A 25,219-nucleotide genomic window follows, 5' to 3' on the forward strand; every position below is an offset into this window, starting at 1 on the left:
CTATCAAACATTTCAGTAGTATTCCTCCCACAGTACTTACCACAAACATTATCTTATTTAATCATAAAAACCCTAGGGAACATTTCCATTTTACCCCTAAATATGAGGAAACACAGGCTCTAATACATCATATACTTTCATTTCTACATATACATGCCCCTAGAACATTCTCCTGGAGTACTCGTCTTGTATCCTTTTTAGTTAGGGTGAGGACTGATACATAGAAATAAAAAATACTCATATACGTGTATGTGCATACACATGATCAATTAAAAGCAGTTAATTTGAAGTTAGATTGTTTTGTTCAGTTTTCCTCACAACAACTTCAAATCCTGGTTCAAAACTTAGCTCTTTGACAAAACTTACACTGATCAATCTCCACTCATCTCTGATCATTTAGTATCAATACTATAAACTCTGATTTATTGATTTACATTCCTCATAGGACTGAAGGTGGGTTTCATAACATGTTGTTCCTCTGCATCTATATTATAAGGATTCATGGACACTAGTATAAGGATATGCCAATTTGGGTGATGGACAACTTATGCTGACTAAATTAAAATGCAGCTTTAATTAATTCATTTGATAGCGTAATAATTTTTTAAGACTTTATTTATTTATTTGAGAGAGAGCAAGAGAGAGAGAGAGAAAGCAGGAGAGGGGGGAGGGTCAGAGGGAGAAGCAGACTCCTAGCTGAGCGAGGGAGCCTGATGCGGGACTTGTGCCAGGTCTCTGGGATCATGACCTGAGCCAAAGGCAGACGCTTAACCAAATGAGCCTCCCAGGTGCCCCTTAATGCAAACTTTTTAAACCCCTTTGCATATATGAATGCCTGCCCTAGAAATAGTTTTTGGAAGTTTTTATGGTTAAATTTTGATATAAAAATAAGGATATCATATGTAAACATCACTAAAGAGTGAAAAACCTTCTAACATATTACTACTCTATATACTTTACATAGATTAATGACATTAATAGCTATGATGAATATTTCTACTTTAAGGTAATATACATGTTTGATGTTTTCTTTTACTTTTTTTTTTTTTCAGTTAATGTATTGTTACTGGTTTCTTAAGAAAGAAAGGAATAGGAAAACCATTATCAATACATGATATATAACCGTGTCTTTTATCAAGGATTTTAGAGGATGGGGTGTAGAATGGAAAAAGCCAAAACAGAAGATAAATACTAATACAGATCTTAAACATTAGAAACTGTGTCCGAAATTTCTATATATTTCAGGAAAAGTCCATGACAAAAATTATGCCTGTATAGCACAATGTTTCTAGGACTTTAAACAATGTTTTGTTTTTGTTTTAAGATTTTATTTATTTATTTGACAGAGAAAGAGAGTGAGAGAACACAAGCAGGGGGAGTACCAGGGGGAGAAGGAGAAACAGGCTCCCCGCTGAGCAGGGAGCCCGATGTGGGGCTTGATCTCGGAACCCTGAAATCATGACCTGACCCAAAGGCAGATGCTTAACCAACTGAGCCACCCAGTCGCCCCAACAATGTTTTTGTTTTAAACACTATTTGATTTAACAAGTCAAATAAAAAGCATACCTTGATTTAAATTATACATACATTCAGCAGATGGTACTTTGTGACATTTTATTGAAAAGTACACGACTGACAAGGATTAGCAACATAGGCTATAAACCAGATAGTAAATGAGACTGTTTCCACAAGCACACATATTCAACAGTCTCATTACTCATTAAAATCACATCTCTTAGATGGTTCCAACAAAGGTATGAGCCATATAGACATTTTCCTCTCTCCAGCCTGGATTTCTTCCCTGAACTCCAGACCATATATAAAATTGCTTACTCAATATGTATTCTTAGATATGTAATAGAAACTTAACATTTCCATGATCTTTCTCTTCAAATATGCATGTCCACAATCCTCCCTATTTCTGTAAAATGTAACTCCATCCTATTAGTTGCTCAGGCCAAAAACTCTGGAGTCATCCCTGACTCTCCCATTCTCACCGCTGTCAGAAGGTTCTGGTCCATCAACAAATGTAAAAGTCTTAAACTTCAAAATATATCCAGAATCTGACCATTAACTACATTGCTCTAGCTACTATCATCTCTCACCTGGATTATTCCTACAACCTCTTACCCAGTCTCTCAGCTTCCCACCTTGGCCCTCCTTGTTCTATTCTCCACCAAAAAGTGATACTCACTCTTCTGCTTAAAACCCTCTAGTGGCTTCCCACTTCAAAGCAAAAACCAAAGTCTTTAGGTTGGCCTACGAGGTTCTAATTTCCTACTCCCACCCCTCTTGTTTATTCGCTTTAGCCAGAAACACATCAACCATGCTCTGCTTCAGAGACTTTTCACTTGCTGTTCCTGGAACATTCTTGCCCTTAATATCCACATGGCTTGCTTCCCTACTTCCTTCTGAGACCTACTCTGGGCAACCTTTCTAAAACTGCAAACCAGTTCCAACCCCCTGCATTCCATCCCCCTTGACTATAATGTAAATTCTGTGAAAAAAGGGGTTTTGGTCTGTTTTGTTCACTACTGTATCCCAAATCCAAAGTAGAACCTAGCACCTGACAGGTGCTCAGTAACTATTTGTTGAATAAATAAATGAATCCCCAAAGAGTCAGGAAATACTGCACCACCATGATCTCAAAATTCTCTCCAGAGAGTATTTCTAGTATTTATACTTGACGGTATTACTAGGACTTACTTGTTTAGTCTGGTTCCAAGACAGGTTCCAAATTTTGTATACATACATGATTGACCAGAAAGGGAAGTATGTATTAACTTGAAAACCTAGCAGTTAATGACCATATTAAAACAAAATAACAACCCACACCAACCTTTAATGAGGAACAGTGGAAAGAGTACTGAATTGGGGATCAGAAAACCCAACTTTTGGAGAAGATACTGCCACTAATTAGATTACAGTTTAACCTCTGTGGGTCATAGTTCCTTTACCTGCAAAGTGCTGTGTAATTCTGTAATTCTGATAATTCTTTTATTTCTGTTTATTTCTGTTCTGAAAAACAGTTGTCCTGGATAAAAGCATCTTCCTTTGGTCTTTCATGGTAAAGTTACGTGAGAACATATTTAAGGGGATAGGAAAAACATTCCAAATTCAGAGAGGATCAAGAGAAACAAAACTTACTTTGTGGACAAAATTGCAAATGCAAACTTGAAAATTCCCCATGGAAGTGGTATTTTATTTCAGATAATTAGAGCATGCAGGTAGGAGAAAAGAATATAAGGAGCACTGAACTGTAATCAGGAGCTTGGATTTCACCAGTAAATTCACCACGGAACCATATGAAAGTCCCTTAATTAATCTGAGTCTCAGAGACCCCACCTGTATAATAAGGGGCTTGGTTCAGATCAGTGTTACCCAAATGCTGGTTGAGGAGTGTAAGATCAGAGTCCTATGACTCACCATCAAAGAGTCTGATTCAGTGGTCAAGGTGGCGCTGAGGACATTTTATGTTTTAAATAAACAACTCATTCCAGTATTGATGCAAGTGATTCATAAACCAGTAGTGGTTAATAGTTTGGATGATCCCTGTAGCCCATTCAGACAAACATTTTATGACTTTGGGCAGTACTGTGCCTGAATTTCATGTGGTCAATAACTCACTTCTCATGACTTTCTTAAACTCCTCCTCACACAAGATTTCTTCCTCATACTGCCTCAAATACAATTGCAAAGTAATACTAAATTCATTTTCTTTTGGCATTATCCTGGTTTAATATTTTGTTGACTAGCAAATAAAAAAGACCTAAATAAAGTAAGTTAGAGAACATGTACAATTTCTAAGTATTAACATGGAACTTAATTAAATCCTTCAAGAGAGTATTTTTATTCCACTTTTAATTTCAAAACACGTATTTTCTGCTTTATCATTTAAAAAATATTTTGAGTATAAGTATTTTCAAAGTACATTCACAGTTTTAATGCAATGCAAATTTGTTTTGATTAAAATAATGCTAATAATGTTAAGCTAATAACATTTGTATAAAGCGGTTTTTAATAGCCCCTTTTTAGACCTGAGAAAACTAAGGCTCACAAAGGCTATTTCTTGACCAAGAGAGGAAACTAACATTTATTGAGTCTCCACTATATTTCCAAATATAGCTTTAAGCACATTTAAATGTTGTCTCCTGTTTGACAACTTTTTAGTGTTACATCTGTTTTACAGAGAATGAAAATAAGGCAAGAGTGGTTACACAATACCAACAAAATTCTCCAGTATTAGGAGGCAAAGCCAAAATTTGTTCTAAGATCTTTTTCTTCTAAGTCATATGTGTTCTCATTATATCAGCATACCTCTAAATATAAATTTCAATATAAGATAATGTTAATGTAATTGGTGCCTTTACTTACTCAAAAATTTTCAAGTGACAAACCCATATATTAACACCCAAATGCACAAACAAAATGACCAATCCTCTGCCCCGAAATTAACAACCTGAAACATCAATCCAGTTGCCAAAAAAAGCAGAATCAATGGTTACTAAAAATTTAAACAGTACAAAATTTCTGGTTTTTTGTTTTGTTTTGAATCTCCACTTCTATGTTGCAGTGGCATTTTGTTTCAATTTCCCTTTATCCAAAATGGTGTATCATTTGTTCTCATTCAATTTATAAATTGAGTACAAAGTACTTTGTCAGAATAGATGGAGCTGGACCAAAACAATGCTGTATCACTGCCTTAGGAGCAACAGCAGAACAGTAAGGGGACAAGCGCTCCCATTTTGCTTGTTATGCAACGGAAAAGTCCTCATTAAATACCCCCACAGCACATCTGCAGAAATCATGCCAGCTTAATTATCCCTCAACTATAGTAAGGTCAACTCATGACTCCCCCACTTTACTATGAAATTATATCTCTCTACATGTTAGGCATGAAAGCATTGTAAGCTTTTAGGCAAGTGATTCATCTCTAGTTCCTTTGGTGCCAGCCCTGAAAATAAAGGGCAATGCCCAACAATGGGGCCCTGGGTGTGTCAGAGATGGATACAGTACTCAAAGGATTAAGGTCCTGATATACCTGTCTAGTTGGCCTTTTGTTGCTAGTAGATTTCTTTACTGCAGAATATTTATCTGAAAAAATACATAAAGTACTATAACTGCAGGGATAATTCTACCTATTATTCCTATTAGCTAAGAACAAGTTTTCTTCCCTGCATCTACTTGTCACATGAAAAGCAATCAAAAAGAAAAAAAGCTAACCTAATATTCTTTAGTTTATTGAATCTCATTAATTCTAAGAAATGATTTTTTTTTTTTTTTAACAAATAACATTTCTGAAGATGGACTGCTTCTAATAACCTATGGTATCTCAGATTTGATGACATACAATATGTGGTAACATGTGGACATTTCATTAAGAAAAGCATGAGCGAGGGGTCCCTGGGTGACTCAGTAGGTTAAGCATCTGCCTTCAACTCAGGTCATGATCCTGTCCCGAGATTAAGCCCCACATTGGGCTCCCTGCTTGATGGGGAGCCTGCTTTTTCTTCTGCCACTGCCCCTGCTTGTGCTCTCACGCTCTCAAATAAATAAATAAATAAATAAATAAATAAATAAATAAATAAAATCTTAAAAAAGAAAAAAAAGAAAAAAGCATAAGCTAGCTAAATAGGCAAGCATTATACAAAGAACTCCCCAAAACATCCTCCCTGCTCAGCAGGGGGCCTGCCTCTCCCTCTGCCCTTCCCCTGCTCATGCTCTCTAAATAAAAAAATAAAAATAAATAAAGTCTTTAAAAATGCTACGAAATCAGCTTCTGCATTACTCTCCCGGGCTGTGCTGCTCGCGCTGTATGTGACTACAAGCATGACAACATGTACCTATACTCCCATCTCCTTGGCTTAATCAAAGATGATAAAAATCTTTAAGGTATTTCTTTAAAAGTGTGAATGTCTGAGTCCTATTTTCACCTCTTACTGATGGATAGATTTCGTATCAAAAGGATATGGTAAAAAAGAAAAAAAGAAAATTCTGAGAGCATGCATTGGAAAAAATTAAAATTTTTTAAAAATCAGGAACCTAAGGTAAAAGAACTGGGAGGAAAAGAGGTAATATCCTTGGGGAAAGGTAAGTTTAATCAATTTGTGACTATGAAAACAGAAAAAAAAATTTTTTTTGTAATTTTAGTTGTTCATAACATTACAGTAAGAATAATACACAACTTTAATTCCTCTAACCCACAGATTGCCAGTCTCACACTGGTGACATTTTGGGCCTGAGAACAGTTTGCTATAGGAGGCTGTCCTTTACATTGTCCCTACCCACTAGATGCCAGCAGTGTCCTGCCCTGAAACAACCAAAAATGTTTCAACAGAGGGAAAAATCTGCCTCCTGTTGAGAACCACTGCTCTAACCTTTCCGTTACCAACTGAAAAAAAAGGTTACCCTAGTTTCTCTGAAATCACCTGAAGGACAGAAAACAATTTTAAAAATCCATTTAAAAGCAACATTGATTCAAGTGAATTTTCTAGCTACAGAAAAAAAAGATTAGGACATTTATTTAGTTTTTGCCCAGGAATTTAAGGATTTACATAATGGACATCTTAAAAATCTGAAATATCAAATAGTCAAATAAAGTATCTTCTTTTTCCCTTATGCATTTTTATTCCCTTATGCATTCATAAAATACCGGAGTTGGAAGAAGCCGGAGTTGGAAATATATTCATTTTACATTAGTGCCATGGTTAATATAAGAGATAGCTTCACTTTACATAATTTGTATTATTTAGTATTTACAAAGAATAATTAAGCAAGTGTTTAATCTAGGTTAACTATTTTGCTAAATACTTGATTTATATGCATTATCTCATTGGAAGAAGAAATAAATCAATTTACTATCAGGAATTATAAAATTCATAACAGAGATTTGGTTGTAGCCAACCTTCCCGGTAAACTTTCAAAGAATTTAAATGCCAGTAAAATACAGTAATCAGTATTGGAACACAATAAGCCATACACAAGCATGGCACAGATGAAAAGAAGCTGTATCGGGGCGCCTGGGTGGCACAGCGGTTAAGCGTCTGCCTTCGGCTCAGGGCGTGATCCCGGCGTTGTGGGATCGAGCCCCACATCAGGCTCTTCTGCTATGAGCCTGCTTCTTCCTCTCCCACTCCCCCTGCTTGTGTTCCCTCTCTCGCTGGCTGTCTCTATCTCTGTCGAATAAATAAATAAAATCTTTTAAAAAAAAAAAAAAGAAAGAAAAGAAGCTGTATCAACTCTTGGAGACTACTAGGGTAACAGTGATGGGTAGGTCACCACCAGTGACTAATTAGCAGAGTCCCTACATTACTCTTAAATGCTTAACTTCCAAGCACTATATTTATTTTTCAAAAGATTTATTTATTTGAGAGAATGCATGCGTGTGCACATGAGTGAGGGGAGAGGCAGAGGAAGAGCGAGACAGAATCCTCAAGCAGGCTCCCTGCTGAGCATGGAGCCCAACAAGGGGCTCAATCCCAGGCCTCTGAGATCATGAGCTGAGCCGAAACCAAGGATCGGCTGCTTATCCAACTGAGCCACCTAGGCAACTCCCAAGCAATAAATTTTAGAAAGCAAGTACATTCTGCAACCCCAGAAACCCAAACATAAAGGGGAAAAGGAAGAAAAGTCTTATTATCTAAAAGGCAATAAAAAATGCAAATGCATGCTAATACAAAATAAGCACTGGATTCTCTCCATTGATACACTTAAAAATTAAAATGAGCTCCCTTATTTTCAATAGCATTTTTTGTTGTCACATGCTTCACATAACATAAAACTCACCATTTAAAATGCACATTTAAATGGTTCCCAGCACACCTATCTTGCTGTGCAACCATCAGCACTAACAACTCTAGAACACTTCCATCACCCCAAAAAGAGATCCTGTACCTATTAGCAGTTAGTCCCAATATCTCCTCACCAATCATATTGCAATCACTCATCTACATTCCGTCTCTATGGATTTGCCTGTTCTGGATATTTCATGTAACTATAATCATGCAATATGTGGCCTTTTGTATCTGGCTTCTTTCACTTAACATGATGTTTTCAAGATTCATCCATGGTGTAGCATGTAACAGTTCCTTCTCATGGCTGAATAATCCCTTATTTTTTGCAGCAATTAAGTGAAGCATTTCAAGTACTATGTTTAGACAGGTCACCTGAAACATTTTCAGCCATTCCTGGAGGCCTGAAGGTGGTTGGACAGATGTAATTCGGCGTCGTTGTTGCCCTTGGCCATTGGCTGCTCTCAGGTCTCCAAAAGTTGTTGGTGTTGCTGAACATGGTACAAGCCCAGTGGTACTACAAAACAAAACAAAACAAAAAAAACCACAAGAGTGGAAACAAAGATAGGCATTTATTAAGAATAATGGACTTTAATAGGAATATGATTTGGCATATTTCAAACATCAAGAGAATTATTACTTTTATTTGCTTATTCCCAGAGAGCAAGGATACACAAAATCTAGTTAGCTATTCTTAGAGTAGGTTTCCTGCCTCCTACATAGCCACCTGTTATTATCCCGGCAATGCTAATTGCAACCAAATGACAGAATCTCTATGGCAAAATTGCAACTTGTTGATACATATAAGTAATGTTAAAATATATCCTTAGAAGATATAGGTCCCAATCTATTATGGCCACTCCTCAGTGACTTAATTAAGTAAAGGTTTAAATATCCTTAATAAAAGGAGTTGTAAAACTTACTAATGCTTTGAAAAATTCATATGTAGAAGCAGTATGCTCAAATATTTTGGACATTTCACTAGACACATTCTAAACTATTCATAATACTTATTTCTGTCCAACTTTCCACTATTGTTTACAAAGCTTAGCCTAGATGACATTTGACAGGAACAAGCCTTGATTAGATATATATTTACTCAAAATAGTTAAATATTGAAAACTTACTATATTATATGTAAAATTAAATAAAATGAGACAATCACCTTTATCCAATAATTTAAACTCAGAGACATTGAACAAACAAACCTGAAATTCAATTCTGCCACTAGTAAAAGGAAAGAGTTAAGACTAGATGATCTATCTCTAAAACCGTCCAACTTTCTTAAAAATGACTAATAGCAGGAAAAGGATAGTTATAACCATGCTATTAATATTTTAAGCTTTACTTTCTAATTTCAATAATAATTTATTTAATCTTGAGGTAAATACTGAATATCTCTATTTTAGAGACATTTGGGGGAAAAGTGCAGGAAGACTCATAATTACATTTGTAAAATAACTTCAATTTATTGGGCTATGATAATAAAGTTTTTAAATCCAAAGAACATACAAACTGTGTCCTAAGAGCTCAATATCTAGCTCTGATAAATTACTAATGAAACAACTCCCCAATTCTTCACTATCCAACGTATCTCATTATTTTGTTAAAAAAAAATGTATCTTAGTCACCCGATTTTACAGAAAATCTACATATCTACCACCTTCAAATCTTTTAACATTATACATCAATGATAATCTCTAACTACAATAATCAAATCCACCTTCCTATCTATCAAATTTCAAAGGTAAGCTCTATTTTCTTCTCCAAAATGAAACAGAATGTGATCATAACTTAAATTTTCTAATACAGAAGATGGAAAATCAGTTTCATTCTTATTATTACAAAATCTGTCAAAAAAATTTAAAAAACACCAAATATATACTGACAAAGTCTCTGAAAAGACATGGAAATCAATATGTTGCTTGGTTTGCTTTGGTAAGGTTATGTTAAAAGGCTGAAAATAGAACTTGTACCTTTTTAGGTGTTTTCTCAATATAAAAAGTGAGCAACTAAAGACCAAATTTTATTAAAATGTGTTCTGTAGTAAAAATTCAGCATTTGTTTACAGGCGGCCTTAAAAACAACTGAACAATTCAATACCTTTGTCCTGGTATCAGCCATATTAATAGAAGACCAAAATGATATGGCTCACTGGAATCTACACATTAAAAATAGTACATTTTTAACATTAAACTCAACTTTCTCATCTAAGAAATACTTTATCGAGACTAGAAGAAAAAAGCAAAAATGAAGTGAAGAGTTTCACTGTCTATCACTCCACACCCTCTGGTGGAGGTGCCCAAACACACTGAAATTGTGAAAAGGCAAAGGGGAAGTAAGAGAGGGGGACGGACGGACAATTAACATGTGGAAATCTCACAGAAACCATTTCTTGAATAAATAGGAGATAGTTTTATTTTTCTCTTCTGTATGATCTCTGCATTTTTGCATATAAAACTAATTATTATGATTTCTAAATTTCATGGAAGAATATTTGAAAAATTTTTTTTCTACAACTGAATGAAATAAAAATATAAACTCTTTGGGAAAAAAAGAGATGCAATCTCTAACAGTGCTCAATCACAGAAACTTAAGTCTGAACAATGTTAATTTTATTGCATCTTATATAATAAGCATAACTTCAAATCACAATATTTAGGGAAAAAAGAAATGTCACCATCATGAAGTTCTGACGGCTTCCGGAGCTAATTTTTAATCAGTAATTTGAAGAGGTGACAATTATGCAAAGAAGACCAAAAGAAGCTCTGAAGATACTTTTGTCATTTAAATTTTAAAATACCAAATTCCAAATGACATCCAAAGCTATTTTTAATTGACTGGGTAATAGATATTGTGCTTAAGTTAGCCTAATTAGCGTGAGAATGGGAAAGTTTTATATTGATGCAAAATCCAAAAACGATGGAATCGTGCACAAAACAAGACTACAATTGTATTTAGTTGTTATGGAAACTATTTTACTGGTGTGGAAATGTATGTGTTAAAAACATGAGATCTACCAAGCAAATAAAAGGGGATTTCTAAAACAGTAAGATTTATTTAGTAACTGTGAGGTTTATTTCACTGCTAATAAATGTATCTTCAGTTTTGCATATATAAATATCTACCCTAGAATAGCTGTTGCTATAGTAACAAGATATATTTGCTCATATTCATATTTTAGAATTTACTTTTTAGAATTCCTTAAAATTTGTGATTTAAAAATTTTGTTCATAAGAGAAATTCTGCTTTTGTCTTATTTCAAAGTATTAGTAAGAAAATACAGGCTATAGTGGTAGTCATTCTTCTTTAAAATTATGTATTTCTCAATTTTTTAGTATCTCAAAATGTATTACAGAGTCAACAGTACTAGTGACATTATAATTCTATGAGAATAAACTGGAAGAAATGCTTTTGGAATCATCACCTCTTTGAAGAAACATAAAAATCATGAGAGAATCCATTATTATACTTAATATTACCTTGTATATTCTGAGACTTTGCATGGTTTCTTTCCCAAAGAAAAAGAGCGGACCTCAGAACCATGGTCTAATTTTCTTTTCATCTATAAGGTAAAGCAAATAAGATAGATTTAAGAAAAAAATCACTTGTCCCCACTATCAAATCTTAACATTAGCACTGGCAATAGTGAAAAAAATTCTTAGATTTTCATATGCCTAAATTTTCATTAATTAGGCATAGTCAATGTATGTAGAAAATAAATGCTTCATGGTTTCTTCTATTAGTTCTACTTTGTTTTACTCTAAAGACTAGAAAGGTGAATTTCTCTCTCTCCAATATTTTGTCCAGAAGAACAGCATATGGTGATTTAAAAATTGATATTCATCATACATATTCCTTGAGAGTGATATACCTTTCACATTTTCCAGTTTAAGAACCAACATAGGGGAAAATGTCATGTTAATACACATATTACAGAACCATATTTAACATGTCTCTCTTAGTGATCATCATTTTCCTTTAAAAACATATTTCAAGATAAACAAAATTCAAAATTTCAAAACCTGAATGGAAGTAACAGTAACTGAATTTAAAACACACAGATTATTACAAAAGTGTAAAGAGAACAATGTAAATAAAATGATCTGGAAAAGTAATTATAATAGGACATAAAGCAATGAATATGGGCAATGAGGGGAGTAAAAAAGTAAATCTATAACAGGAGAGAAGTCTGGAGATGGTATACCAAAGGTGGAAAAAAAGTCCTCAATTGATATTTACACAGAATATAACTTCACTGACAGATGCTCACGCAGGACAAAATCTTCTAACTTGAAAAGCAACATCAACAAAAAGATTTTACAAGAATGAGTTAAGTATCTTTGTAAGGTATATCCAACATCTATAGTTTTCAAGTATTTCCTTATGCTATGTATGTGTACTACTGTAAATACATTCAGAATGGCATTTTGTCAACATCAAAATTGAAATATTTATATTTTACATTTTACCATCCCTTAACTGAGGTAATCTAACTATAGATCTGTTATAAAACTAGAAAAAACGATCTGTTAAGATTCAACTTTTTCTATTTCAACAACCCCCTCAAGATTTGTGTCTTCTAATTAATTACCGTACTACTGAAAATTATGGGGGAGGGGGAGACCCAGAGTGATAGAGAGCTACCCTCGTTTTTTTTTTTTAATAAGGTGAAAACCCTCGCTTTGCAGCAGACTTCTTTTCTTACCTACTGCCTCACATGGGAACATCATAACACAGCATGCTACATTATAAATACTAAAAAGAACCAACAAGACTCTAAACATTTTGAACCACACTGTGCATAATAAAGACTATGTTTTTATTATCATGAAAAAGTCTTCCAAAATACAGGGATGATCTTTTTATATCAGGGGCTAGAGTGGCGGTACAACAAGCTCATCCACAATTTATATCTTAGTTCAAGAAATAACTACTGGAAAGAAATGGAATTGGTCTTATTTCAACCCTTCAGAAGTTTCTGTACTCATTACATCGTTTTAAAGTGATTCCTCTCAAAAACCATTATTTTCTTTCTCCAAATAATTTTAATAAAAAGCAAAAATAAATATATAAGCTTTAATATATAGATAGCCACGTGCTTCCATGTATATAAATTATAGACAGGTACACATATACGCAAATGTATATATCAGGAAGGTCAGTCAGTACAGATTACCTTAAAAATCTAGGTTTTTTCATAACTTCCACAGATTCTTATTTTCAAAATTAACATGAGAAACTTTGATATTCATTCTAATTAAGTTGTAATACTGGCTTTCAGAACTTCCCTGGGTATCTTGTAAATACACATTGGTGCAAATGCCATTTGCCACCAAAAGCAAACTTTATTTCCATCTTAGAAATCCTTCAATGGATAAAAATGCCCAAAAGACATATCGAGAGAACCATTTGGAAAGGATTTTTTTTATCTTCAGAATATTTTACCAAATAAAGCACTTTCTGTAGGACTATAGAAGTCTTTTAAATATTATATTGTTTACCGAAAATCCTGACTTTAGAACCAAAAATTAATTCTGCAATTTTTTAAGGGGCACAGAAAGTAAATACGATCTTTTAAAATACAAGTCCTAAATATTCTAGTGATTCTAGACTTCGAAAGAGTCAACTAGAGAAAAAAGAAAAGAAATATATATAAGGTATAGAAAAATTAAAGGCAAAAGATTCACTAAAAGCCAACTAAGGGTAGAGTATTTCCAGGTCAGCATTTAACGGAGCCACATTTCCGAAGTCTAAATATATTTTTAGTGAAAAATTCCCAGATTACAATACACATTTTATTTCAAATTTAAAGCTGTTGACAGCTGACGCTGTCTTTGCATTATTTGCTTACATTCACGTTATAAAACAGAACACCAGCCATCCAGCCACCCACCAAAATTAGAGGATACTGCAGCCATCTCTGATGATACAGATTTTCCTTCCCAGGCAGGCACACACACACACAATCATACAACACAGGAAGAAAACAGAATACTTACTTTGTAAAAAATCATTTTTAGTGTGCCGTAGAAACCCATATTTTCTGTATTTTTCCCCTTCAGTGATTCTGTGCCCCCGTGTGTCCGGCTGCTTGGCAGTCTCTGACAATATAAACCTTTTTCAGGTAGGTATGTCACAGATTCTAATGTGGACATGCTCAGGCACGTCAGAAAGGGAAGATTAGGGAGCAGAACCGGCAACAAAACTCCACAGCAAAGGCAAATGCAGCTCAGTATCAAACCGCTTCTCGGGACACACATACATACATGCAGCTTGACTGAGGAGAACTCGAGGGAATAATGAGAGAGAACCGAGAAGATTATTGGAGGAGACTATGCCCTGTCAAAGCCTTGACTGAACAGATTCCTCCCTCAGCAGCAGAGGGATCAGATTACATCTTCCCTTGAACACAGAATGGTGCAGTCCAGGATTCAGCAATGCAGACTGCACATCAATTATATGGTGATCCGCTCCAGGGAACCCGTAAGCACACAACGCACCGAACAGAGGGAGGAGGTGGGCAGCAAATGAGACCGCCCCCACACGACAGCCCCCTTCCCCTTTCAAACTTTCAGGAGATTATTTTGTATTTTGTCAAACCTGCATTTCTGAAGAGTTTTAAATGGCAAGCATCCTTTCCACAAATAAGTGCTTTCAAAAACATTTTGAAAATGGAATATATTTTCCATACAGTCCTCCCAACAGAAGCAAAGCTGGCTATTTCCACTAACTGTTATCCTATTGCAGTCCTGGCACAGACTGATCACATTTTTCAAGTAGCTCAGATGATACAAAATGAGCAATCCCAAAGGGAGAAATTAAATATTCTTTGGGGGGATTAACAATAAAGTAAACCAGTTTGGAGAATATAACATTTCCAGAAATTACGTAATAAGTTACATTTCAACCTGCATATTTCTTATATTAACATTTAGTGAAAATATTCCCTATGTTTTTCCATTTCACTCATTTAAAACATATCAAAAAAATTACCACACACTTCATCAATTCTTGGTAATCATGACTATTTTTAAGACTATCAGATTGGTATTAAGTGTATAAAGTTTGGCCAAAAGGTTCTATTTCTCCAAAGAAAGCAAAAACTGGGCTCGTTGGAGAGTCTTAATCTTATTTGTGAATTTAATCTTGAGTAAACAGGAAGCACTGGACTTCTACCTCCAAAATTATTTTGACAGTATGTATTGCTTATCTTTAAAAAGGCATTTTACATAATAATAAAAATACCAAAGTTTTCCTGAAGGCAACCTTTTTCTCAGAACAACTACTTCACAAATCTAGATATTTTATCTCGCAACTTGTTACATGAGCAGCTTCAGAGGCAATTATAAGATTCCCTGGACTAGAAAGGCCCATTATTAAGGGTCTAGTTAATTAACTCCTACCCTCCCCATTAACATTCTTTATTACAAGTAAACTGTGTGTCTATAGTCATTTAAGTACTTAAAAAGTTTCCTCAGAAAAAAAGAAATACGATTTGGACTTACTACATTTTAACACTCTCTGCTATGGTTAACAAATGACTTTCATTAGGTAAATGATTCTAAATGCTGCATAAAGTAGTTATCATAATTTAAAAAATAAATGTTTACCTTTATAACTAAGACATTAAGTCAGTGTAATGTCTTTTACTTGAAAACATAAATAAGATAGTCTAAAATTTTATGAAGATATACATCTTGGGTCTTCTGAAGTTACATTCTTTATATTATATTATCTTTTTAAAAAATCTGACTCTTAAATTAATTCTTACCCTCAGAAACAGTATGTACATGTACCCAGCAAAAAGTTAGTTCTCTAAATAAACAATTAGCTTACTTCAAAGGAAAGGTCTTTTTAAAAAGAAATATCTCTCATCAAAAAAAAAAAAAAAAAATCCAACTGTTAGGAATGGACCCATAAACACTTTTGTTAGAAGATTCAGAGCACTCAAGATTTTTAAAAAAATACATAGTAAAAAAAAAAAAAAAAAAAGTAATTTCCCCACCACCACCTGCCTCAATTCTGGGCTATGTGAAGAAACTAATTATAAAATAACACCTGAAATTTTCTCTAAAATTTGTCAGTGGTAACTAGCTTATTAGAGGACAAATGGACTACCCATCAGTCATATAACAGTATATACCTTGATTTCAATTGAAATCATGTCCTCTCTCTAAACGAAGTAACTTTTTCAAATTAAATCTACTCAGCTGAGGACACAAACCAACTTTAATAAACCAGGGACACTCTCAAAATCTAGGATATCTAAAGAAGAAAATAATTTCGTATATTCGAAGTAATGGTCTTATGTTTACATAGCTCCTTCGTATGGTATGAAGTTATGGGAACACCTGATGCTCACAAATGTGTATTTATATGTAGGTATGTACATTCATGTTTTATTTTTGAATAGGCAAAATATTTACATGATTCAAAACTCAAAATGATAATCAAAAAGTATATATTAAAAAGACTTTCCACCACCCGATATCCCCATCTTTCATGGGTCCCATTTGATAATTATTTTTATTAGTTTGTCCTTTAAGTGAGAATGTGTGTATTTATAAGCACTCATGAAGACTTTATTTTCCCAAATATTTCAACAATTCTCCCTACTATCTTGTTTACAATGTTAATTTGAACTATGAAGAAAGAAGTTGGCAAGCAAAACTAGTCAACCAAACCTCTAACCAGATTTCAAAAAATTGAATAAAAATAACTTTCAATATTCTCTGAAGTACTATTAATGAAAGTTATTAATTTCATCTATTAATTTCATCATTTCACGTTTCATGTGATCTATTAATTTCATCATGATCTATAGATGAACAAAGCAAATGAAATCATTCTCTACTCCTATTTCTGAGAGTCTTGGCTAAAATACAGATGTTTAAAACTTTATTCAAAACTTTAAGTTTTTGAGTAGTACGACTGAAAAGGCCTTTATGTGTGTTATCTATATCTTTTTTTATCCTTGTGCTATACAGAAACATTTCAAAACTGAGATCAATCCATAATCTATGTTAAATAAGTTTAGGAAAAAAAGGATTTTATGCTCCATGCTAGAATGTTAACTAGTAAGTTCACTGAAAAAAAGACTAGATAGTCAACTATTACAGCTAGACAATACTTGTCACCAAATTTTTAGAATCACTATCTCAATGTATTAAGTATATTTTCAATACAATAAAGTATATCTTCATGTAATTTCAGCTAAGCAATAATTTCCCATTCTAAAAAAAATTATTTCTTGTGCTGATTGACAACCTATAAGCCTTATTAGAAATCTATTAGCAAGGGGAGTGACTGCTAATTCAGACCCAACACAATCTCATCTCATCACAATTCCATTCAGCTAGATGTATGAGAAGAATGGGTGAGAGGCGCAACAAGAAAAAAAGAAAAGAAAAGAAAAGAAAAAAGAAAAGAAAAGAAAAGAAAAGAAAAGAAAAGAAAAGAAAGAAAGAAAGAAAGAAAGAAAGAAAGAAAGAAAGAAAGAAAGAAAGAAAAAGAAAGATGTACTATTCCCAGAGTCTAAGCCTCTGGGAAATAAGGCAGTAGAATGATTAACCTGTGAACTAGCAAAAGAGAAATGGCTCCTGAAAAATTAGTTCGAATGACTAAGTTTTTACAAGGGCAAGTTGTAGTTATGGGCATAAACCAAAACTAATCTACATGTAAATAGTGAGAATAATATAAACAGTAAAGCAGTCTTCACTGAATCATGTATCTTTAGAGAAGTATGTATCTTTATACATAGTTGTCAACAGGGGAAGGAATAATAGAGTAACTTTTCCCCATCTTGACTCTCAGAATTCATTAGTTACATTTTAAATATATTATTTTATTATTGCACTTACCATACCTCACTGTCATTGTTTTAATACATCTTTCTCCACTACTATCTACTCCTTGAAGGTTCCCATCTTACTCTAAGACACAGTAGAAAAGTGATACATAAGAAATACTGTTTTTGAATAACTGGCCATATAAGCAAATAGTAGCAACCATGGCATCATTTTTCTAAACCATAAATATGTTATACTTAGTACTAAAAAGTCTATCTATTGTATTAGAATTGATATTATAATATTATTGGCTCTTTTCATTATCTTGTTAACATTTCTTTTAAGTAAGCTCCACAGCCAGCATGGAGCCCAATGTGGGGCTTGAACTCACAACCCTGAGATCAAGTCCTGAGCTGAGATCAAGAGTTGGACACTTAACTGACTGAGCCACCCAGGCACCCCTATCTTGTTAACATTTAAAGATTTACTTCCATTTTATAATAGAAGAGCATACTTATATTCTTACATCAGTGATTTTCTTTACTATTATCACAACATTCTTTACTCTGATATTACACTAGAAAAACTACCTACCACAATTAGCTGTCTTGCCCTAGCACAGAATTTAGATTAGAGACAGCTCAAAACTTCAACATCAAAGAAAGGAATGTCAAGCATGCTGAGGCTGAAACAAACCTTGAAATCTCACTAACCCACTGTCATTAACTTTCTGGGATGTGAGTTCTTTTTTTTTTTTTTTTTTTTAAAGATTTTATTTATTTGAGAGAGACAGAGAGCACAAGCAGGGGGAGTGGGAGAGGGAGAAGCAGACTCCCCGCTGTGCAAGGAGCCTGATGTGGGGCTTAATCCCAGGACTCTGGGATCATGACTTGAGCTGGGGGCAGACGCTTAAACAACTGAGCCACCCAGGCACCCTTGGGATATGAGTTCTTATTAAAAGGTTTACAACTGAAATTGGCAAGTTAATAGCTTGTCCTATCACAGGTACTATGAATTAAAATAGTATGCATGCCCAGCATCTACATTTTTCCTAGTGCAAGCATTTTCCTAGTGCAAGTATTGATCAATAAGGTATTTCCCACTCTTATTCATTAATTAAGCACTTATTTAGCATCTACTATTTGTCAGGCACAGAACAGTATACAATTAAGAAGACTTTTTCTTCCTCCATTGAATTTATGACACAGAATAAGATAATATATACACACCTGACTTTTAGAACTCACACTGAAATTAGTGCTAAATTAGTTTTTTGAGAATATGTAAAACAAAACAAGGTGACCCAGATTTAGTTTGAAATTACCATCCAAGTAAACAAATACTGAAATATTACCGTATTAGAAAAAAAAAATCACAAACACTATAATATATGTAACTTTAAAATAAACTTGTTTGGGGGGGTAGTGTTTATAATAATAACAGATACAATCCTAACCTCAGTAAATCAAAATGCAAATTACAACATAGCTCAGAGTGGTTTAAAGAATTTTTAAGTTAACTATAATTATAGGACTAGTACTTTCATTAATTTTTCTTTTTCTTGAAGTTTAAGGTATTTATAACTGTATTTACAAAAATGTAGCCCATAAAGATTTGACACAAATAAACTGCAACATTAATTCAAGCCATAAAAGTTTTTTTCATCCCTTCTAATTGCGCCAATTAGTTATTGGATAAACATATGTGCATATGTATATATCTACCCATATATAAATATACAAACATGCAGAGTTTGACACAATAATGCAAGTTGAGTTTTATTTAACCCAGCCACAGAAGAAAACAACGAAGATGGGAATTTTGTGTGTATGCTCTTCTGAAGTTCATATTGTCGTAGAGCTATCAGACTTAATGCATGTACCACAACATTCCTTACAATACCTCCATATGCAGACAAGCAATACCTGCAATAATTTGACAAAGTTAGCAAGTCACTCCGGAGTTCATGCAGATTTATTTAGAAATCAATTAACCTTTACATCTTATGCTTCAAATCCAAAATAAAACATTTGTAGGCATCTTAAATTCATATGCAAAAATTTCCTCTCAAAATTTTGTTATAAATTTTTTTATAGTTATTCCTTCAATAAAGTAAGGAAAATATAAAAATAAGGTTGACTTTAAGAAAAATGAAGCAGCAAACATGACCCAGGAAAGAATTTAACATGAAGATTTCCATCAAAATAAGACCTACAACCCTATTCACTCTTCTACTTTCTTTATCCAGTTCCATTTTTACTCCTGCTGGTTGTGATGTTCAAATATACTTACTTGATTTGAGAAAAACTTTCTATAGGTGTGGTATATCGATCTTATATTTTAGTACTAAAATAACCTTTCATTTTTAAGATTTGTTTAAAATTCTGGGATTAATTTCTTACATTAGTCATGACTTAAATTTAGTCATGACCAAAAAGTTTTTAAAAAGGGACTAAAGGCTAAGAAATAAAAAAGTCATATATACTGAATCAACAACAACAAAAACATTAATAGCAGGAAGGTGAAGCCATATGTTTAGAACTAGAAGGGAACTTGGAAGTCATCTAATCTAATCCCCCTTCATTTGTGAAGTGAACATGAACTTTGGAATTGGAGAAACCTGAATTTAAACACTGGCTTTGCCATTATTAGAGTGCAACCTTGGTAGGAGTTATTTGACCTTTATGAGTTCTGTTTTTTGTAACGGTAATTACCATCTACTTTACCAACCTAACCCAGAGTCATTGTGAGGACCTAGTAGATGCCCAGGGTATAACAGATATCCTATAAAATAATAACTGTTATTAACAGGAGAGAAAAGTGAGGTAGGGAATTAAGTGTCTTGCTCAGGGTTATACAGCTATATTAGAACCTCAGACTCTGGTCCCAAGTTCACTACTTTTAACTGATTTCTATCAGATATGTGATGGCTTAAGTTAAGCTAAAAAAATCAGATATTGCTAAAGAAGGGGAAAATAGTGTTATATTTTGCAAATGGCAATTATAGATGCAAACTATAACTAAATCTTGATTATTCAGTTCTTGGAATAATTATCTGGGTCCATATGACTATGCGTCTGCTACATGTGGGAAATCTGAGGCAAAGACATGGTAGTGACTGGGGAAAAGGTGACAGAAACTGGAAGATTTAGGTTAAAGAAATCAATTAAGAAATAATCCCCTATATCCCAATATCTGCAAAATGCTACTGAGGACAAATAAAAACATTACAATAATAACCTTTCTCCCCCCAAAATCCTTAAAATCCAGCTGGCAAGACAAGAAACTAATAGAGAACAATATCTATCAAGGGCCAAATTGGGTAGTGTAGGAGGTCAGAAAATGAAGAAATCATTCAAATAGTCTGAGAAGATTTCATATAAAATGGTCTTGATTCTAAGCTTAAAAGACAGAAGTTTGGTAGATGTTGAGGAGAAAAAAGGAAATCATCATCTGTGGGCCAAAGATGTATGTGGAACTACCACTGTCATTAGCTTGAAGAATTAACATCATCTGTAAGTAGTCACTGGTCTTATAAGGTTCAGAGGGTGCAACCTATTTAGCAATATATCTCCTAATCCAAACATGTAATATTACAGTTAAAATATTCTTTAACTTACTAATGGTTTCTTCTAAAGTACTTTCTGCCATGACTCACTCTCCCATTTTAGGGATAATATGTGTCTTTCTGTACAAGGAGAACTTTACTATGTGGGTGTAAAGACTGTTGACTTTTTATTTAGTTATAAACACTGACTAATAAGGGTTCCTTCTGTTTCAATAGGCACTTATACCAAATCATACATACAAGCAGCTTGTACTCAAGGGGAGAATGGTGCAGAAAGAAGAGATTTCTTAAATAAATATTCATTCAAACCTTATAATCTCTTCCAAACTTGATGAAAAGACAATAAAAAAAATGTAATTCAGGGCAGTAGGGTGTATGATTCATTGACTTTCACCAATATGTGGGAAAAGGACCTCTGATATTTAAAAAAAAAACGCATGACTTGCTTGGAAAACTAAACAGTTTGTCTTGTTCTACATTCAGTCCTTTTTCCCCATGCCCTGCCCCTCCGGCCCCCAGATTCAAAGCCTCCTTTTAAGAAAAATACTTCATTGTACAAAATTTTAAAGTTATAGAAACTGTTCATCATGTCCAGAGCTAGGGGAATGGCTACTGTAAAGTAGAAGGTATGTAAGATTCAAACACATGATATAAAGTATGGTCCTTTATAGACTATGTATGCAAATATCTAACAGTGTGTATGTGTGTGTGTGTGTGTGTGTGTGTGTGTGTGTGTGTGTGCATAGAGAAAAGCCTATGTAAATACACAAAAATATTCACAATGGTCATCTAACTGGCTTAATGAGAGATTTTCCCTCTTTTTTTTTTTTTTACCTGTCAATAAACAAATTTGCTTGCATAACATTTTGAACACGACTATTGTGCTAACAACTGTTCTAGGCTCTAGGTAAAAGATGGCAAAAAATGCAGATAAACTTTCTACTCTCATATATTTTACTTTCTGGGAGAGGGGGAAGACACATAATAAGTAAACAATACACGAGTAAGATAATTTCATACAATGCTTAGTTTTAAGAGAGAAATAAAACAGGGTGCTATGAAAGAAGTAGGTACTAAGGGTAGTAGAGAAGTGTGGCTAATTTTGAATGGCATCACCCACGAAACAACTTTTAAGTCAAAATGATAGAGTAGAGCCCAGGATCAGCAAGAATAAGACCAGTCTGGCTAGGATGATGGGACTGGTACAGATGATGTCAGACAGGTAACCACGGGCTAGATCATGAAGATTTTGTAGGTCATGGTAAAGCGTTCAGATTTAATTCTAAGTGCAATGTGAAGTCATTAGAGGATTTCTAGAATGAGAATAAACACAACAGAACTTCTGTATATATTTTTGCCTATATTACTTTTTATATTTTCAAAAATGTATATAAAATTAAAGACTGCTCCCAAAGTAATTCTCACTTGCTGAAATCAGAAATACAGAGAAAAGAATATATAACTGTATTTGAACTCTTTTCAACTCTTTCATGCAGCAATTACTCTTCAATTTCCCTCATACTTACTCTCAAACTCAGCACCTATCTCAAAAGATTCCAAAACCTGGGAAAGAGAATTGGAATAGCAGGTAATTCTTAGTCTACACCATGTGCCAAGCACAATTCTAAATCTTTGTATCTAGTAACTCAATTCTGTAAGAAAGGAGGAATATCTACTGTATCATATCTCTATTTCATTGCTCTTCTACTTTCTATGTTTTGATTTTACCTTTACACTTGATTATTTACTCTTTTTGAGAAAGACAGAGATGTTGGGCTCAGATACCTGTAGATGGATCTGCCAACCTTATTCGAGCAAGTGTCTACGATGGTGAAAGACATGGTTACCTTCAGTTATTAGAGACAAAAGGATTTTACCCAAGGTATACTTTTTACTTCTCTATAATCATAAAAAATTCCAGAACATAATCATTGAATCTCAAAGTTGGAAAAAGCCTTCAACTAAAGCTTAGTACAGCCTCACGTACAACCCCACTTAGGTACACCTCGTTAGCATATAGTCATCCAAGATCTGCTTAATCTAAGATCCATGTTATTCTCAACTCAGTAATCTTCTATTGGTTCACTTCCCAATTCTTATAATTACATCCAATTATAAAATTTGCAGATACATAAAGTCCAGATTCAAACTTATTATACTTTTTAAAATATAGCATCTCTTCTCATCTCAGTCACAAATTTTCCAGAAGATTTTAAAATGAGAAGGGATAACTTTAACCAATCTTTTAAAACTCAAGTTATGAATCAAAGTCTGTAGACTAGAACTTACTTCACTTACTCAAAAACACTAACCAATTCCATATTGGTGCTAGGCCAGTAAGAAACATAAATCACCCCAGGTTCTTGCTCTAGAAAGTGTGCATCATGGAGGTCATGGTGATCTTTAACCCATTCTTTACTTACTTTAGAGTAGCTTGCCTACTCTTTAAGTATCTGTGTTTGATGCAGCTGTCAAGTAGGGAAGAACCTAGTAATCATGCCCCCACTACATTTAAATAGGAGAATTCTAAAGATTCATTTTAGAAACATCAATTTACATTTTAAAGCCATTACTGTATATATAATTTAACAAAATGCATTCTTTGCTTTGAAAGAATCAAGAATTATCTGAGTAGCAGAATGCCTACATGATCCCCCACCTTTTTAGGAAATTTCAACAGATTGTAAAGATTTAGTACATAAAAGCAGAGTACAAAAAAAGGATTGCTAGAAATAGATGGGTCATGAGTAGGGTTTGACATAATTTTGCCTGTCATGGAAATCTTTTCAAAAGAACTATTCATCTGAAAAGGTATACGATCTATAGTAGTTTTTTATTCGCAGTGAACTGTAAGATCAATGGTCAGGAGGACTTTGACATCTTGGCAAAACTACTATAATAGAAATATTTTATTTATAAGTTCATTTTCTTTATTAAAAAGTTCTTTCATATTTAAGAACGTATTTATCTATAAATACTCAAGGCCTCCGAATGTTTAAAAATTAACTTTGAAAGTTTACCACACTTGATACATGATTCTAAAAAGTTCTTTCTGCAGGATGGCTATCATGAGTTTCCTTCCAGCTGTGTGAACTCGTGGTATGTAATGATGGCACAATGACTACTAAACAAATGTGCATTACAATTTAAGAACTGTTCTGTGCATACAGCTGGCCCGTTGAGAACTGTTACATGGTGATTTGAGAACACTCTTGAAAAACTGAATCTTCTTTTTTTTTTTTTTTTTTTAGAAGAAGAGGAATCCTCTTCGCATACTCAGGGATAGAAGAGTGTAAGCCTTAAATTCGTCAGAATATAGCATACGCTTTTTTTTTTTTTTTAAAGATTTTATTTATTTATGTGACAGAGAGACAGCCAGCGAGAGAGGGAACACAGCAGGGGGAGTGGGAGAGGAAGAAGCAGGCTCACAGCGGAAGAGCCTGATGTGGGACTCGATCCCGGATCGCCAGGATCACGCCCTGAGCCGAAGGCAGACGCTTTAACGACTGCGCCACCCAGGCGCCCCTGAAAAACTGAATCTTAAATTCTTTTTAATTGAGTCAATACATGTTCAAACTTTAACAACATAAAAATAATCCTATGAGGAATAGCTTAAATCTACTAAAGCATAGAAAGTCAAAGCTAGCAAAAAGATGTTGAACTATGGAATATTCTTAAAGTTGTAATATTTTGTTAGCCCTTGGGATAAAGATACATACATACACACAACCCTCTCTTCACTTTCAGGCTTTCCTTTAAAGTTACTCTATCAAGAGACAAAATAGCATATTAAGAACATATTTTTCAAGAGATGTTGAATGAAAACATGTTAATCATCATGATCACAATGTAAAGGGCAGATTAAAATTAAATGGTATTTTAAAGATTTTATTCAACTAGCTCTTATTAAACAATTGCAAAAAAACAGATTTTGTTAGACCAGGATGTAATTTACTCCCCACCAATTCATTTATTTAACTTTGTGAAATGTACTATACTTGTTTTTCCATATAGATAGTGTAGAAAAAGGAAATTACGGTGAGAAAAACTTATGGTGAGCCTCTAACCCC

At 33.8% G+C, this 25,219-nt stretch overlaps 1 protein-coding gene across 4 annotated transcripts in view; it reads right to left on the minus strand.

The window, feature by feature from the left end:
- Window positions 1-25,219, minus strand: part of FBXW7 (F-box and WD repeat domain containing 7) — a 230,449-nt gene that overhangs the window by 18,280 nt on the left and 186,950 nt on the right. For 3 of the 4 annotated variants that reach the window (XM_045798826.2, XM_045798825.2, XM_045798828.2), the window contains 2 exons: window positions 11,273-11,355; window positions 8,166-8,307 (listed from right to left, as the gene is read on the minus strand). In XM_045798826.2, coding sequence (XP_045654782.1) covers window positions 8,166-8,307; window positions 11,273-11,355 — 225 coding nt within the window. Of the gene's footprint in view, window positions 1-8,165; window positions 8,308-11,272; window positions 11,356-13,792; window positions 14,223-25,219 lie in introns of those variants that run through there. The other variant, XM_045798827.2, reaches the window with a different exon arrangement.

Source organism: Ursus americanus, chromosome 13, assembly GCF_024610735.1.
Source record: "Ursus americanus isolate L20-20 chromosome 13, mUrsAme1.1.p, whole genome shotgun sequence".
Lineage (NCBI taxonomy): Eukaryota > Metazoa > Chordata > Mammalia > Carnivora > Ursidae > Ursus > Ursus americanus.